The following is a 19,140-nucleotide window of genomic DNA, read 5'->3' as shown; positions in this document are numbered from 1 at the left end:
AAAGTTTCATTTTCACATTTTAAATAGATACCTTTAATAGGTATCAATAGAACTAAGATATTCAACTTAATGATTCTATTTTTTTAAAATAAGGTGCTTTCACTTCTGCTTAGAAGTACACTGTTAAGAAGAATATGGACAGTTAAGTGAGAAGAGTTCCAGCCACTATTTTCATCAAGCCATTGGTAATACTTAAAACAAAAAAACAAAACAAAACCAAAAAAAAACCAAAAAACAAAAAAACACCTTTTTTCTAAAAAAATGAAGAAATGAACTCACCCAACCCCCTCCCAACAGGCCGGCTCCCGGGGTGAGCAGTCCTTCAGTAGCTGGATCATCTCAGCATGGAGCATGCTGGGTAGTCACAGCCAAATGGGAGCCGGCATGGCTGGCCTCAGGGGGTATCTGAAAAAGTATAAAACCACTTATGTGCTAAGGGTCTCCCCTATCTTCCACTCAGCACAATTCTACAAGATTAATATAGAGGGGGAAAAAGAATGAAAAAAAAATTTTAAATTTTCCGGTGAAGGCCCTTTCTCACTGCTAAATAATTGACAGCAACATGAGAGGCCAAAAGAAAAACAGAATGTATAGTATTTTACTTTGTTCCCATCCCACCAGAACTGTATGGCAAAGAAAATGTTTCTTGCTCTGTAACAATGGGGAAATAATCTGCAGCAATTCAATCTGAAACTGAATCTAATAATAAAAGCAGTATATCAAAGCAGTCAGACCAATTAGAAAACATTATCAATGAGTACTTGGTATCTTGGTAGGTATGTATGTTTGTCTTTATGTGATTACATACACGTGAGTGCAGGTGAACTGACTGGCCAGAGGTGTCAAATTTCTAAGAGTGAAGTCTCAGTCAATTGTGAGCTGACTGGCGTGGTGTGCTGAAGTTGGGTATTCTAGGTGAGAAGCAAGTGCTCTTTATTATTCAGTCATCTCTCCAGGATAAATACCTGTTTCTTACTACAGTAGTTTGGGATTTTTGTTTGTTTTGATACAAGGGTCTCTCTATGTAGTCATGTCCGTCTTAGCACTTACTACGTAGACCAGACCACATAGTTGCACTCAGAGATCCACTCACTTCCCCGGGGGCTGGGTTGGAGTCAGGTGCTACCACACGCACACAGCTCCAGTCTCTTTTTTTCCTCACTGCACAGGAGACGTAACCCAGGGCCTCATGATAGACAAGTATTCAACCACAAGAGACAACCCCAGCCTTTCTTACTCTTCTTATTCATTCAAGACACGACAGCAGGAGCTTGAGGGCAATACTCATACATAGTAAGTTAGTTGGGAAGTCTTGCTTGGTTTTGTTTTGATGTAGTGATGGATAATGGGCTCAGAACTTCACACACAGAGGGAAAGAGGAATGGGGGGGGGATCCTAAGCCAAAGTCTTGGGTCATTACCCATTTTTATTTGGTTCTAATTAGCACTGGCTGTCCTCAAACTCAAAGATCTGTCTGCCACTGTGTCCCAAGTGCTAGGATTAATGTGTGCATCACTACACTTTTTAAAATTTTAGTAACATCCTGGTTAGTATTTTATTAATTTGGCACTAGCTTGAGTTATCTGGAAAGAGGAACCTCAATTGAGAAAATGCTCCCAACAGATTGCCCACAGACAAAACTATGATATGGGAAAGCCCAGCTTCCTGGGATGGTGCCACCCCATGGCCGGGCAGGTGGCTGAGTTGTATAAGGGAGTAGGCAAGCAAGCCACAGGGAAAAGGCCAATAAGCATCATCCCTCCATGATATCTTCAGTTCCTGAATGCATTATCAGGTGTTAAGAGTTCAAAATCTATCCAGGCAGTGGTGGCACGTGATTTAAATACCAGCACTCAGGAGGCAGATGTAGTCCAATCTCTGTGAGTTGAAGGCCAGTCTGGTCTACTGAGCGAGTTCCAGGACAATCAAAGCTACAGAGAACCCCCATCTTGAAGAGTCCAACTCTTCCACAAATCTAATTCTACTACTTTTGAGTTACGAGAGAAAAGGAACTTATCTATAGATGCTTTATTTGTGTCCCACACTAACAGTGACCTCACCTTATATGGGTCAAGTAAAAAGTCGCTGAATTTGCTAGGGAGGGAATATTTCTTCACCAGTTCATCTTCTACCACCCAAGGTGCATTTTCACCAGTGCCAGCACGTAAAGCATTATGCCGAATAAAGTACCGAAGTATCTCCTTATTTGGTGGTCTCTCTGTTCGAATCAAACTATCCACTGGCACATTGCTGATGATCTAGGTGAAAAGGTAACAAAGAAGCAGTTAAACAATAAGAACAAACACATCTTCTCCAAAAGAGAAAGATGAATCCAAATTCAGCTGGGAGGGGGGAACCTATAAATTAGAAAAGGCAGAATTTTTAAACAGAATTTCAACTTAAACAATCCCTAGATAACATGTCCATAAATTGTCAATTAAAGGGAGTATACATTTTCCAACATCACACCAGCAGCTTCTCTAGCTACGGCTTTATCCTAAGAAATAAATGGGATGTCTTTTAGTAGAAAAAGATGAGGATTACATAAAGATCCATCCAGTGGTGGCACACACCTTTAATGCCAGCACTGGGGAGGTAGAAACAGGTGGAGTCCGAGGCCAGCCTGGTCTACAGAGTAAGTTCCAGTACAGGCACCAAAGATACACAAAGGAAACCCTGTCTCAAAAAAACAAAAACAAAGAAACAAAAACGCCACCCTTTCCAGTATTCATGCTTGGTGTATACCTATGATCTTAACACTGAGAGGCTGAGAGAGGAAGACAGTGAGCTTGTGGCTAGCCTGGCTCTCAAAAACACACAAGAAAATCGGGTGGTGGTTGTGGCAGCAGCAAACTCCATTAGTCCCACAACTCAGGAGGCACAGGCAGGTGGATTTCTGAGGCCAGCCCGATCTACAGAGGGAGGTTGCAGGACAGCCAGAGCTACACAGAGAAACGTAGTCTTGAAAATCAAACAACAAAAACAACAACAAAAAACCCACCAAAACAAACAAATAAACAAAAAAAAAACGCCATTGTTTGGGCCTCTCCAGCAGGAAGAGTTGAGGGACCACCATGTTTCATGAGCTACTCCAGTGCTATTTTATACACTATCATTTCACTTTACACTTTAAACAGTTTAATGAAACCAAGATGCTTATTCTAAGTCAATGAAAGGAACAAGATACAAACAATACATTTACTATATTATTCCCCCCCCCTTTTTTTTTGGTTTTTCGAGACAGAGTTTCCCTGTGGCTTTGGAGGCTGTCCTGGAACTAGCTCTTGTAGACCAGGCTGGCCTGGAACTCACAGAGATCCACCTGCCTCTGCCTCCCGAGTGCGGGATCAAAGGCGTGCGCCAACAATGCCCGGCTATTTCCCTATTTTTAAATCACTTGAGTCCCAACTACTGATAACCAAATTCATTTTCACCACTGATCATCTCCAAGTGTGAGATGATAGATCATTTATTTTCTATCATCTTGTCTTCCTATAACCAGTACTTATTATGACTTGTGAACAATTTATATCATCATTAGGAAAATAAATGGCAGTGGATGAGATTCCCCAATGTTTTAACTAGCTAATTACTAAAGGAGAGGCAAGAAACCCACCTACCCAGCTATGTGTTCAGATCACTAACTGTAAAATAGTAAGAGCTGTCAAAATTCTAAGCAGTGGGTGGCAGAGAACAACACAAAGAAGTGCCCCCCCCAAAAAAAAACTTGATGCCACATTCCTGTAACCCCAGCATTCAGGATACAGCGGCAGGGTGGTTGTTAACAAGTTTGAGGCCAGTCACAGCTACACAGCAAAACCCAGTCTCAAAGCCAAAGGCAAAACAACTGGCTGGTGGTTCTTCGCACAGAAGATCTTTCCCAGGGTTAAACCTCAGAGAGCTAAGCAGCTTCTTGTATGAAAGGGTTATCTATCAAAACAAACATACGGTTGTCTTCAACATCCTAGTTCTCTTTCTAATTAAACCTAAAATTCTATTCATGTATATATAGAAACACCAGAAATAATATGCCAATATTTCTTAAATCTAAGATATAATCAATGAAACATGTATTTTATTTATAACTTAAAAACTTTTATTTTCTGATACAGGGTCTCATGTCCTCAAACTCACTGTGTGACAAAGTATGACCTTCAACTCCTGATCTTCCTGCTTCTATCTCCCAATTACCAGGACTAGAGCTAGGAAATAAATTCTTGCCAACTGCTTTTAAATACAACCTGACTCTGAACACGTTAACGGATATTTTAAAAAGCAGAACTAGAAAAAGCTCAGTGATATAGTACTTGTTTAACATGTAGGAAGGACTGGGATTGAGTCTTAGTCCCACATGAAAAAATTAAAAATGTAAAAGTCTCAGGAAAAAAGGTCTGGGGATGTGACTCAGTGTAAAATATTTGCCTACCATAGCAAGGCCCTGAGTTCAACACCCAGCATGGAAGTAGGAAGGGTCTAAAAAATAAAATAAAAAATTATTAATAAGCTATGTTAAGGATACTGTGACAGGTTATTAGCTTGAAATTTTACAAGAGTCCTTATAGAAGCACTATAGTTCACTGTCTCATAACTTCACTTACGTTACAAATACCTTTACTTTTACTTTGAAAAAAGTAAAAGGAAATTACTTAGCAGTGATGTGACTAATAGCAAAAGTTTCTAGTTTTCAAACTGAGATGCCCAAATGCAAAGTAATTCTTATGGTCTACTAATTCCTACAATGAAAAGGCATACTACCTTCTAAAGAAAAAAGTCAGAAAGCACTCCAAATTTCTGTGACAAAAATATTCCTTATATTTTTACTTAGCACATTTTCTCCAAGAAAACCACCCCAAAATATGTTTTAAAAATCCATTAATGTAAGAGGTTCAACCAACCTTATCTTCATTTTGTAGCTTCACGTCATATTTGTGAGGCAGAAATTTTGGAGGAGCCCATTTCCTTTCTCCTTTTTTTAATGAAGTAGGAAGTTTTCGTGGAGACCTACGTGCTCTGTCATCTAGTCAAATCAACAGAAAATTAGCAAACAATAATAGTAAGTATTTTAATTCAACTTATTCACTCTCACCTAATAACTTTGCTCAATTCCTCACTTATACCAGGCACTGGGTGATGTGACCCAAAGATGAGATAGAGTACCTGTGACTTCAAGGAGTTAGTCAAGAAGAAAGCCAGTTAAGTAAATGACTACAACATCACAATACAGTCTGGCAAACACGGATACTCTCAGAGTACAGAAAAGGAATACTCTGAAAGGTGAGCATGAAACACCTAACAAGAGTATGACTTATGGACTAGAAAAATGACTTGGACCTGGGTTAGATTCCCAGAACCCACATGGCGGTTCACAACTGTCTGTAACTTCGGATGAGCCAATGCCTTTTTCTGGCCTCTGTAGGCACCAGGCACCCATATAGTGGAGACACACATGTGGGCAAAACACATATACACAAATCTATCAGGATAACCGCCAGTGTTAAATCTAACCACGACAAAAAATTAAAACAGCTGGGGCTGGTGAGATGGTTCGGAGGTTCAGAGGCTGCTCTTTCAGAGGATCAAGTGAGTGCCCAGCACTCACATGATGACTCACAAGCCTATGGGATTCCTGTTCCAGAAGAGTCTAATGCCCTCTTGTGGCCTTTGTGAGTACTACACGCATGTGGTGCACAGACATGCATGAAGGTGAAACACCCATAAACAGAAAATAAAGTTTAAAAACAAAAAACAAAACTGGGTATTTTCCCAGAGGACCTGGGCTTGACTCCAAGCACCCTCATGGCAGCTCACAACCATCTATAACTGCAATTCCACAGAATCTGACACCTTCCAGCCTCCAAGGGCACCAGGCATGCAAGTGGTGCAGACATACATGCAGGCAAAACACACACATAAAACTTTCAAAAATTCAAAAAGTAAAACAAGCCTTAAAAAAAAATATCTCTGTACCTGGAAAGTAAGAGGTCATCTGCAACCTGATTAGAAACTGTATCGTAAGTCATTAAAAGGCAGGAATTAATACAGGTATGGAGGCAAACATTTGATACACCTGTAATTCCAGAACTCAAGAGAGTAAGGCTAGTATGGTCACAGAGCAAATGACAGTCCTAGGCTGTCAAATGAGCCGGTGAAGGACAAGGGCCAAGCATAGCCACAGAAGCCTAAAACCCAGTCTTCCCCAAAAATTGAACTTCCCCAGCTACACAGTGAGCTTGACGCTAGCCTAGGCTACCTGAGTCCTTGACCCAAAGCAAGGAAGTAAAAAAATGTAAAAAGGAAGGAAGTTAAATCATAATAGTACAAAGGAATCAGTCACTGGTCGGTCAGTCAGAAGTGAAAATGATATTCTCAAGTATCTTGGAATAAACTGGACCTAAGAGTATCATTGGGTGTGGTGGTACACACCTATCCATAATCCAACTACTGGAGTTACAAACAGGAAGATCATAAATTCAAGGCTAGTCTTCGTTACAAGAGATTCAATGTTAAAAAAAGAATAGAACATCAGCCACGTAAGAACACATAGCTAACACATTATGTTTCCGTCCATATATTAACCCTTTTTTCCCACCTCACAGAAACAATTTTCAACTTCAAGTAATCAAGAATCACTACATTTTGAGGGCTATCGAGTTAGCTTTAACAATTAAGAGAGCACTTGCTGTTCTCCTCCAGAGGACCAAAGTTTGGTTCCCAGGACCCACACTGGATGACTCACAACTACCTGTAACTCTGGATCCAGAGGTTCTTTCTCTTGGCCTCTGTGGACCTACACACATGGCACACACTACAGTATCTCTCTCTCTCTCTCTCTCTCTCTCTCTCTCTCTCTCTCTCTCTCTCTCTCACACACACACACACACACACACACACACACACACACACACACACACATAAATACAAACAGAATAAACTAATGATAAATAAAACTTCACAAGAGACACTGGAAATGGTAGGCATATGCATTCCCAACAGAGCAGGAAAAATAGCTGAGATAACAGCACTGCAAGGCCAGCTACAACTCATCTCAGAATTTTCCTTCAGATTACTAAGTATAAGGCCTTCTAAAATAATTGGCATGGATCCAAAACATCTGGACACAACAGAATGGATGGCAGACAAAGTAGCAATTAAAACAGTGAAGTGAAATTATCTGATCAACAGTTACAGACCATAAATAACAAACATTGTGTAATCATTTTGAGACAAAAGGATTCTATTGTAGTTAATTTCCTTATCTAAATAGTCAAAATTAAATAAATAATAAAGGCTTAGGATGTGGTAGCACCCTCAGAGCACTTTTCCTAGTGAGCAATATTTTTAGTTTTTCTAACTGTAAAACATGATTTTAGTCTCCAAATCTACAAAAATTATCTTTGGACAACACAGTGTTTCCAAATTCTAGCTGCTCCTACCTAAGAGTCAGATAGAAGGAGACAAACAGAAAAACAGAGTATCTGAAAGACACCACACTAGCTTGCACTGACTGTAAAGAACAGGAGGGTTAGAATGTGCTTTGTCTACCAGGGTCACTGCCTCGTCTCTACACTCATGGACATGTTCTCAGCTTTAAGAGTAAAGATGGAAAGGCATGGTGGCACACACCTTTAATTCCAGCACTAGGGAGGCAGAGGCAGCCATAGTCAGACCACACCAACCTGGTCTACCTAGTAAGCTCCAAAAAAACTTAACAACCAAAAAGTAGGAGAGTCCTAGGTATATATTGGTGCACACTTGTAATCCTAGAATTTAGGAGACAGAGACAAGAGGACCTCTCCAAATTTGAGACCAGCCTAGACTACATTTTCAGAATTTGACTCAAAAGAAGGAAAAAACAAAAAAGGAAGATGAAAAGAAATCCAACTTTACCATCTTCGTTAGGAATAGTCTTAATTATTTACAGAGTTTTAAGTCCTAAGTCACATGGATATTTTAGTGGCGTTTTGAATCATAACGAATAGAATCACACTTACAAAAACCTACTTATCCATGTGGTTGCTAAAGAATGCTAGATTTCTATATAACAATGTGCATAGTCTCGACTCAGGAGCAAGGCTAGCATCATACATACTAATACTCTCTCTCCTGCCTTCATCCTCTTTGACTACTGCCTCCTGCTTCTGATGGTCCTGAGCCATCTGACTGGAATTCTCTTTGTCACTTGATGGAGAATCACAGGCCACATCAGATTTCTTCTCAGCAGCCTCTTCATCGGCTTTTTCCAAAGGATGGATCTTCACAATCTTTACCTTGAGCATTTTCTCCTTTCCAACCTATACAAGAAATAGAGAAAATAGATACTTAATAAGTAAATAGAACTAGAAATATAAAGAAATAGAAAACATGACCAATATATATGCCTAATATGGTGATTTGAGTAAGAATAGCCCCCAAAGGCCCATATATTTGAATGCTTAGTTACCAGAGACTGACACTATTTGAAAGCATTAGAAAGTAGGGCCTTGTTGGAAGAAGTGTCACTGGGGGGGTATGGGCTTTGAGGTTTCAAAATCCCAGTCTAGTCTGTGCCTCTGTCTGTCTGTGCCTCTCTGCCTGTGGATTAGGATTTAACTCTCAGCTACTGTTCCATGCCACACATTCCTCCATGCTCCCTGCCATGAAAACAATAAACTAAGACCCTAAAACTATAAGCAAGCCCTCAACTAAATGCTTTCTTTTATAAGAGTTACTTACTGTAGGCTGGGTGGTGGTACACATGCCTTTAGTACCAGTGAAGGGACCAGACCCTCAACCAGGCCCCTGCTTAGGCAGCCGTGACAGGCTGCAGAAAAGAGCCAGCAACATGTGCTTGCCTGGGAGGTCAGATACCCTCCATGTGTCAAGGAACCAATCAGAAGTTAGCTGGCGGGCTTTATAGTAAAAGTGGCCTAACAGTGACATGCAGAGCATAGCAACTGCCCTGGGAAGGCCTATAGGTCATAGCAACCAGTTAACCAATCAACATAGGATAGGTTGCCCAAGCCCTGAAGCGCACCATGAGACTGTTGTGTACCCCTAGACATTCCCCTTACCCTACACGATAAATTCCCCCCTCCTTGCAGTCCGGTTCCCCCACACAAACACCATCCATAGTGATGAACAGATGAAGGGCCTGAGTTAAAGACAGTTAACTCGTTAATAATAAAAGACTCTTTGCTTTTGCATCAGAATGGGTCTCTTGGTGATTTGGGGGTTCAGAATTTGGGCATACCACCAGCACTGGGAAGGCAGAAGCAGGGGGATCTCTGTGAGTTAGAGGCCAGTCTAGTCTACAAAGTGAGTTCCAGGACAGCCAGAGGTACACAGTGAAACTCCATCTCAAAAACCAAAAAACCCCAATCCCCTCCAAAAAAGTTACTTTAATCATGGTGTCTCTAAGTAAAGCATCTTAAGAAATAAAATGAGCCTGATACATTATTCTATGTCTTGGAAGGGTGAGGAAGGATTGCTTTGAAAGCAAAGCCAGTCAGCAATACATAGTGAACTCCAGGCTAACTGGGACTTCAAAGATACGGTTTCAAAAATCAACTAAACCAGTGGTTCTTGACCTTCCTAATGCTTAAACACCTCATGCTGTAGTGACCCCAACCATAAAATTATTTCATTGCTACTTCAAAACTGCAATTTTGCTGCTGTTATGAATCATAATTTAAATCTGATATGCAGGATTTTTGGTTGTGACCCACAGGTTGAGAACCACTGAACTAAACTAACAAACAATCTGGTACAAACTTACCAAGCTAATCTATAATACACAGGAGGCTGAGGCAGGGAAGATCAGGACCTATCTAGCATCTCCTACATAGTGAATTCAAGGTCAACTTGGGCTACACAGTAAGACCCTGTTTCAATAACAAAAGGAAGTTTTTAAATAGAATAAAATGGGGGCTGGAGAAAGGCTCAGAAATTAAGTGCACTTGCTCTTGGCAGAGGACAGGTGTTTGATTCCTAGCACCCATATGGTGGCTCATAAATATCTGTAATCCCAGTTCTAGGGGATCCAACAGGCACACATTTGATACATACACATACATTCATGCAGGTAAAACATTCATACAAAGTAAAGTAAATCTTAAATAAATGATCTTTTATTGCATAATTCATGTACTAATTACTAAGAGCAACTGGTGTGCTAACCTAAAATGTATGTCAAGTACAGTTCAAGAACTTGTGTGTTTTGGTTTACTTTCTGAGAGATGGTCTCGCTGTAGATCTGTGCAACCTGAAACTTACCATGTAGAGAAGACTCGCCTAACTCTTATGGTAATCTTCCTGTCCTTTTCTCTCAAGTACTAGGATTACAAGTGTGTATCACCATACCCAGATAAGAACTTTCATTTTTCAAAACTAAACTATATAAATCAACATGCAGTCCTTACAGAGCCCATCTGCTAAAGGACTATCTTTTTCCCACTTAATCACTGTTCAGTGCCTATTACAAATCAGTTATCTGGGTCTATTTGTGGGTGTCAGTCTCCTGCACTATCTAATTGTCTAACCACAGTAACTAAATTAGCTGGACATGGTGACACATGACTGTAATCCCAGAACCCTAAAGGAAGTTGAAGGAGGACTGATACAAGGAAAAGACAAGCCTAGTCCCATGGGTTTTCAGAATAGCCTGAGCTACAACAAAACCCCGTCTCAAAAAGACACAAAAACAGGGACTGGAGAGAGAGCTCAGTGATTAAAGAGTGCAGGGGACCTGGATGGTTCAAAGTACCCACATCAAATTGTTTACAATCACCTCTGACTCCAGATCAAGGAGTATCAGACACCTCTGGCATCCATGGACACCTGTATTCACATACCAATATCCACACAGGTAATTAAATCTCTCTCTCTCTCTCTCTCTCTCTCTCTCTCTCTCTCTCTCTCTCTCTCTCTCTCTCTCTCTCTCTCCTCTCTCTCTCTCAAAACCAAAACACTATAAACCAAGTACTTTGGGCTAAACAATTGTGTAATTAAGACATTACGGCACCTACATCTTTCATATACAACTTTTGTTTTGTTTTGCTTTAATTTGATTTTTTTGTTCTTTGTTTTTCGAGATAGGGTTTCTCTGTACCTTTTGAAGGCTGTCCTGGAACTTGTTCTGTAGACCAGGCTGGCCTTGAACTCAGAGAGATCCACCTAACTCTGCTTCTTGAGTGCTGGTACTAAAGACATGCACCACCACCACCCAGCTCCATAAATGCATTTTTAAATCACACATTAGGCAATAAACATAGCAGCTCATACCTACAATCTTAGCATTAGGAGTGGAGGTGGGAAGAACTAGAGTTGAAAGCCAGCCTTGACTACACAAGTTTTTAAGGCTGGTCTGAACTAAATCACACCCCATCTCAAAACAACAACAACAAGAAAAGAAGGAGGGAGGAGGAGGAGGAGGAAGAGGAGGAGGAGGAGGAGAACCACCACCACCACCAAGGAAATAGAGAAGAGTATGTATAACCCCCCCACCCCCAGCACTTTAACAGGTCTTAAAGTAACCCACTCTTTTCCTCAACAGAGCCTGACAACCACTGTGGGATTTTTTTTTTACTTCAGTAAATGGAATCAAGACTGTATTCTTCTGTGATTTCTTTCTGCTATTGATTATTCCAGGTCCCAGCAAATTATTTATTCAACTGCTAATGGATCTTTAGGTTATTTCCTTTTATACTATTATGCATAATACTAAATTTTTTTTTAAATATGTGCATTAATGTTTTGAAGTTTTGGGTCCCCTGAAACTGGAATTTCAGACAGTTGTGAGGTGCCATGTGGGTGCTGGGAGTTGAATCCGGAAACTCTGCAAGAGTAGCCAGTGCTCTTAACCACCAAAAGCCATCTCTGCAGTCCCCAAAGATGGTTCTTACACAAGTGTCCTGGGTAAGTATTATCAGAATGATTGTTCAAGACCGAAAGCCCAGTCAAGGGTATGTGCATACTCAACGGAATTGGCCTTCCAAATAATTCACAATATTGGGTGAGTGAAGGCTGGCAAGACAGCCTAGAGGTAAAGCACCTGTCTAGCATGTGCAAGACTGTGTGTGCCAGACTCAGTACAGCAACAGGGAGAAAAAAGCACAGGCAAAAAGCAATGCACAAGCAGCTCCGTTTCCTTACCAAACTTTGGCAGTGGCTCATATTTACCCATCTCATATGTATAAAATGTATCTATGGTTTTGATTTGATTTCTGAAGTACAAATGAGTTTAAAATTTTTTTCATGGTTAGGAGAGACATATTCCCATATTTCATCCTTTGCATCAAATATTTCCTGTTCCTTCTTGGTTTTATTCTCTTACTTTGAATATTTTATTTTCAGTGCAGGGGATGGAGTCTACAGCCTTGCTCATACTAGGCAAGTATTCCACAGACCCTTGATGGTAGATTCTAAGCCAGCAGCTATAACTGAACTACATCCCCAGTCCTTTTTTATCTTGCAGATATGTCCAATGCTTTTCCTTTTGTTACTTTAGTTGTTTGTTTTTCTTCCTTTTGCTGCTTTTAAGTCTTTCTTTTCTACCTGGCTCAGTGTTTACAAGGGCTAACTGTTTTGGGTTTCCATGCCCTCTAAATCTTGATGAGGTCAGACATAAAAAGCACATGGAAGACATAATCAGACATGGAAGAAGTGAGGTGTGTTTATTTCTGGTATACTCCCCTGAACAAATTCCAAGAAAGGCAAGGCCGTGGTGGTGCATGTGTTTAGTCCTAGCACAGGGTGGCAGAGGCAGGCAGATCTCTCTGAGTTTGAGGCCAACCTGGTCAAAAAGGCTACACAGAGAAACCCTGTCTCAACACCCTCCCACACAAAAGAAATTCCAAGAAACTTAGCTAGATCAGATCACTAAATTATTCTAACAACTATAACTACTCTTTTCTACTTTTTGTTTTGAGACAGGTGTCTCTGTGTAGTTGTGGCCCTGGAACTCTGTAGACCAGGCTGGCCTTGAACTTGAAGGAATTTTGCTACCTCTGACTCTCAAGTACTGGGATTAAAGGCATGAACCATCACCAACCAACTCATTTCTACTTTTTGGACCTACTGCCTTCCTTTGTTTCCTTGAGGTTTGTATAGAAATAGCAATCTCCCTGCTGCTTATAACAAATAGGACTTCTTATAAAGTGTTCTTTGTGCTAGATCAGACTGCTTTCCCATTTCAAAAATCTCTTTACTAAACTCAATAACACCATTCATGTTCACCATCTTTTTTTGGGGGGTTTTTTGGCGGCGGGGGTTTGAGACAGGGTTTCTCTGTGGCTTCGTAGGCTGTCCCAGAACTAGCTCTTGTAGACCAGGCTGGCCTCGAACTCTGCCTCCCAAGTGCTGGGACTAAAGGTGTGCACCACCACCGCCCAGCTGCAATGGACTGTTTTTAATTGAGCAAAATTCCACATGTCAATCAAGTTGGAGGCCAGCCTGGGCTACATGAGACTCTGTCAACTCTCCCAACCCCATGATTCCCCCACAAATGTGAAGTAATAACATTAGTTCTTGTATTACTATTTACTTTATGTTTATAAGTGTTTTGTCTTTATGTATGTATGTGTATCATATGTCTGCCTTGTGCTCCTAGAACTTGAGTTACTAATGACTGTGAGCTGCCATGTGGGTGTGCTGAGAAGTAAACCAAGGTCCTCTGGAAGAGCAGGAAGTGCCCCCAACCTCTGAGTCATTTCTTCAGCCCCCAAGTAACAACTTTATTTTAAAGAAAGAAAAAAGTAGTGTGGTGGTAGTGCTGCATGCTTTTAAACCCAGTGGGATGGGGGCAGAGTCAGGCAGATCTGTGAGTCTGAGGCCAGCCAGCATGGTCTACATATTGAGTTCCAGGACAGTCAGAGTTACACAGAGAAACCCTGTCTGGAAAAAACAAATAAGGGGGATGGGGGGAACAGGCACAGTGGCACACACATTTAATTTCCACACTCAAGAGTAAGATTGGTGGGCTGGAGTGATGGCTCAGAGGTTAAGAGCACTGACTGCTCTTCCAGAGGTCCTGAGTTCAATTCCCAGCAACTACATGGTGGCTCACAACCATTCGTTGTGGGATCTGGTGCCCTCTGGTGTGCAGATATACATGGAAGCAGAATGTTGTGTGCATAATAAGTAAATAAAACCTAAAACCTAAAAAAAAAAAAAAGAGTAAGATTGCCATGAGTTCAGACCAACCAGGGTTACATAGTGAGATCCTGTCTGAAAAATGGAAAAAAGTATCTGCTTTCTGATTAGCCAACTGTTAGTTGGTACAATGTTATGTGTATAGTTTGGATTTCAGTGCTAGGCAAGCACTGGTCTATAAGAGCTAGTTCCAGGACAGCCTATGAAGCCACAGACTGGGGATGGGGTGGGGTGGGGTGGGGGGACAGACAAGCGCGTGCGTGCGTGCGTGGCGTGCACGCACCACACACACACACACACACACACACACACACACAAAAAAAAAAAAAAACCAAAACAACAACAACAAAAAAACGCACTAGCTAGCCAGGTTTATAGCATGCAATCACAGCACTTAAAGGTAGAGGTAGGTATATTTCTTTGAGTTGGAAGCTGGTCAACATAGTGCGTTCCAGAACTAGTAGGGCTATGTAAAGAGACCCTGTCTAGAGAGACCCTGTCTCAAAAACAACTAAAGAAACCAAGGCAAGAGAACTACTTAAACCTTAAGGCCCTCCTAGCATATAGAACAAGACTGTCTCAAAACCAAACCAACCAACAAAACCACAGATAACCTCAGACATTACAAATAAAAACATAAAATACACAAACAAAAGTAAATTCATGAAACACATTAATGAAACTGCAAACAGAGTGAGGTACCAGACAGACATATATGAACTGAGTATTGATCTTATCACTTCGTGGCCACTCCAGCACATTCTGAGAAGGCAGTCTGCAACCACTTCAAAACCCCTATCACATTCTCAGTTTGCAAAGACAGATAACTATTTAAGCCAACATCTAGGCAATAGCATGTAAAGTAAGGCGTTGTTTTATTTTTGTTTCTGGACATTTTCTTCTACTTAGAAAAGCATTTTCTGGATATTCCTCCCTTTGGAGCCACTTCCACTCTGATTCAATGATAAAGAAACCCTGTTCTGAAAAACCCAAAGAAAGTATTACCTCAGCCAAATGGTGGTGGTGCACACCTTTGAAACCAGCACTCGGGAGGCAAAGGCAGGTGGATCTTTGAGTTTGTGGCCAGCCTGGTCTAAAGAGTAAATTCCAGGATAGCCAGGGCAACACAAAGATACCCTGTCTCAAAAAGCAAAAGACAAAACAAAAAAATGTGATTTCTTCACTCTTAATACAGTAACAATTTCAGAACCAAGATGCAACAAAAAATCTAGAGATGTGATAGAGTATTTCCTAAGCACTCCAAAGCCAAGTGGGTTCCATTCAATAACACAGAGAATAAAAAAATCAAATTACTACTGTCAGGCATTGTGATACACTTGAGGGGCTGAGGTAGGACTATGAGCTCCAGGTCAGCCTGGACTCCATATTCAGAGCATGACTCAAAAACAAACAAACAAATAAACAAACAACAAAACAACCAAACATTGGACAACCAAGCTAAGGACCACAAATCAGCACACTACAAAGAACAGGGCGGAGTCTAGGTTTTAGAATCCACCCTACTCTGCCCAACTTTCAGGGCATAAACTTAAGAATGCATTTTCTTTCTTTCTTTTGAATTAATTAATTAACTTATTTATGTTTTGCTTGCATGCATATCTGTGTGACAATGTTGGATCCCTTGGAACTACAGACAACCGTGAGCTGCCACGTGGTGCTGGAATTAAACAGGGGCCCCTGGAAATGCAGCTTCACTGCTGAACCACCTCTTCAGGCCCAGCAATGCATTTTCTTTATTCTGGTAAAAGTGAGAAATAGGTATTTTCTTATCCGGAATTCATCTCTGATACATTATCAACATGAATACCTATGGAAATGTTAGTTTGTGATTTCGGATTCACTATAAAGTGACCCTATTATCACAAATGGACAATGTATTACACTGACTTTAATGCCAGCAGAGACAGGCAAATCAATGTGAGTTTAAGGCTAGCTGGTCAGTCCACATACAAGTTCCAGGCCAGGCAGAGCTACTTAGTGAGACCTAATCTGAAAAAAAAAAAAAACAAAAAAACACAACAAAGCCAGGCATGGTGGCATACACCTTTAATCCCAGCAGAGGCAGGTGGATCTCTGAATTCTAGGACAACCAGAGCTACACAGAGAAATCCTGACTCAAAAAACTAACAAAAATGCAGGCACTTACCTCAAAGTCACACTCCTCTCCCACGGCATACTTGGTCATGATCTCTAGCCAGGCAGAGTCCACTAATTTCTCTAAGGAGGCTGTGTTATGGTGAACCATTTCCAAAACAAGCTTCTCATACCAGCTTGGGAACTCCTCCTTCAAACTAAATAAATTTCAAGTTAGTAAGAAAACACAAAAAACTTTACCCACAGTGTCAATCCAAACTTTTTTTTTAAAGACAACATTTTAGATCAATTTTAGGGTAACAGCAAAACAAACACTTTTTAAGAAAAATTTTTATTACTTGAGAATTTCACTCCCTCTCCCCAAAACAAACATTTCTTCAGCAAATACATGCAGAGCATTGGAAAATAAATGAAGATTAAAAACCACACAGTGGGGCTAGAGAGAGGGCTCAGCACGCAACAACATTTGCTATTCTTAGAGGACCCAAGTTCAGTTTGCAGCAGCCACGTAACAACTCACAACTGTCTGCAACACCAGTTTTAGGGGATCTGATGCCTCTTCTGATCATATGTGCCAAGCAAGCATGTGCTGCACATACATGCATGCAGGCAAAATACTCATATCCAAATCTTAAAAAAAAAATTAGAAAACAGCAAAAACCTGTGCAGCTGGCACTGAACTCAGAGACCTGTCTGCCTCTGCATCTGCCTCCTGGAGTGTTGGAATTAAAGCTGTGCACCATAACACCTGGCCCCATTACTTTGCTTTTGCAGTGCACTTCTTTTCAAGTGCAAATTTATTCTATCCCTTGAATATGTATGTTTCAAATGCATCCTCTCATGTCTCACAATATCCTATGAGATGTCTAGCATTTTTACTTTACAGATAAAAGCTTCAGGAAAGGTTACATGGTCAGTTCCTGACTTTAATCCAAAGCCCTAGCAAAGTCAAACAATGAGCTACCACTTTCACTTATTTATCTAGCCAACAGAAACTGTAAATGTTACACCAAGGGCCAAACTACAAAGTGGTCCTCAGACACTGATAACAGCCTGGTTCAATCCTTTTGAAAAGCAACTGGAGAGATGAAGAGATGGCTCAGTGGTTAAGAATACTGGCTGCTCTTCCAGAGGATCCAGGGTCAATTCCCAGCACCCACATTACAGCTCCTAAGTGTCTGAAACTCCAGTTCAAGAGGATTCTAGCTTCTGAGGGCACTACACTCACATAGTGTACAGATGTACATGCAAGCTAAACATCTACACACAGAAAATAATGAAAAGATATTCACAGTTGGATTCCTGTAACAGAAAATAAAAAGCAAACTAAACAATAACTAGACATGCAATTTCTTTTTTTTAAAAAGATTTTATTTATTTATTTATTTATTTATTATGTATACAACATTCTACTTCCATGAATATCTACACACCAGTACAGGTCTTATAGATGGTTGTGAGCCACCATGTGGTTGCTGGGAATTGAACTCAGGACCTCTAGAAGAGCAGTCGGTACTCTTAACCTCTGAGCCATCTCTCCAGCCCCTAGACATGCAATTTCAACCATATTATTTTATACTTATTTGAAACATTGAGGAGGAATGGATCAAGTATAGGAACAATCATAGAAACAAATCCCAGTGTTAAGTGTGCTTCATTAATGTACCAGGGGCATGTCAAGCAAGTCTTCCAAAGAGTTGCACCTTCAGCCTTGTATTAGATATTTTATTATCTTATTTTACCCTGTGCTACCTACATTCCTCCAACTGACTACTGGACCTAAGTGTTCCCCTCCCCCCATCTCCTTCTCTCCCTCTCTCTCTGTTTTTCAAGACAGGGTTTCTCTGTAAAATAATCCTGGCTGTCCTGGAATACTTTGTAGACCAGGCTGGCCTTGAACTCACAGAGATCTGACTGCCTCTGCCTCTCGAGCCGCATGTCACCATCGCCTGGCTTGGATCATGTATCTTTTTTTTTTTTTTTTTTTCCTTTTGGTTTTATTCAAGACAGGGTTTCTCTGTATTGCTTTGGAGGCTGTCCTGGAACTCACTCTGTAGACCAGGCTGGCCTCGAACTCACAGAGATCCACTTGCCTCTGCCTCCCAAGTGTCGGGATTAAAGGCTTGCACCACCAAACCAAAAATAAAATTGTGCATTACTTTTTCTTAACAATGCTAGGGGTCAAACCAGGGACCCTGGGCATGCTAGGTGTTATACTATTGAATCACATTCCCCAGAATACTTCCATAATCAGAAAAAAAGGTTTCTACCTTGACTAAAATACCTCCTTGTCTTTTTAAGAAAGTATTTTTAGATTCTTTTACATTATGTGTTGCCTACATGTATATGCAGAAGAAGGCATCAGATCCCCTGGAACTGGAGTTATGGAGGGCTGTGAGCCTCCGTGTGCATGCTGGGAACTGAACCCAGGTGCTCTGCAAGAGCAACAAGTACTCTTAACACTGAGCTTCTCATCAGCCCCTTCTCTCTTTTTCAATAATCCCCCATCTCATCTTACATTCTTAGTTAACAAATCACATAAAACATTTCCCAAGTGTATTTTGCAGAACTTATGGCGGATACAGGTTTAGTCTGCTTTTTTTGCTGCCTTGATATTACTTCTAGATTATATTAGCCCTTTACTTAGAATTATATTTCCAAATTACTTACAAGGTTAAAAAAACACCCAAAGGTCTAGTAAAACACGCAGTAAATGTACACATATGAATACCAGCAAAAATGCTACTAAGCAAGAGGATCCAGACACTAATACAGTACACTAATTCAATATATTCCATTCATGCCCCAACCATTTAAATACAAACACTGCCTTAGGGGTTAGTATTATCCCCACCCAACTTTCTTGACACAGTGAAGATATTGCCAAAGGGCAAGGAT

General features: G+C 40.7%; 1 protein-coding gene across 1 annotated transcript in view; it reads right to left on the bottom strand.

The window, feature by feature from the left end:
* Baz1b (bromodomain adjacent to zinc finger domain 1B) overlaps positions 1 to 19,140 on the bottom strand; it is a 60,939-nt gene that overhangs the window by 33,624 nt on the left and 8,175 nt on the right. Inside the window, exons 3-6 of the mRNA XM_027416175.2 lie at positions 16,295 to 16,439; positions 8,090 to 8,291; positions 4,896 to 5,017; positions 2,061 to 2,258 (exon numbers count right to left, since the gene is read on the bottom strand). Coding sequence (XP_027271976.1) covers positions 2,061 to 2,258; positions 4,896 to 5,017; positions 8,090 to 8,291; positions 16,295 to 16,439 — 667 coding nt within the window. The remainder of the gene's footprint in view (positions 1 to 2,060; positions 2,259 to 4,895; positions 5,018 to 8,089; positions 8,292 to 16,294; positions 16,440 to 19,140) is intronic.

This window comes from Cricetulus griseus, chromosome 4 (genome assembly GCF_003668045.3).
Source record: "Cricetulus griseus strain 17A/GY chromosome 4, alternate assembly CriGri-PICRH-1.0, whole genome shotgun sequence".
NCBI classification, from domain to species: Eukaryota; Metazoa; Chordata; class Mammalia; order Rodentia; family Cricetidae; genus Cricetulus; species Cricetulus griseus.
The sequence above is the reverse complement of the archived record's forward strand: the minus strand, read 5'-3'. Positions and strand labels throughout refer to the sequence as shown.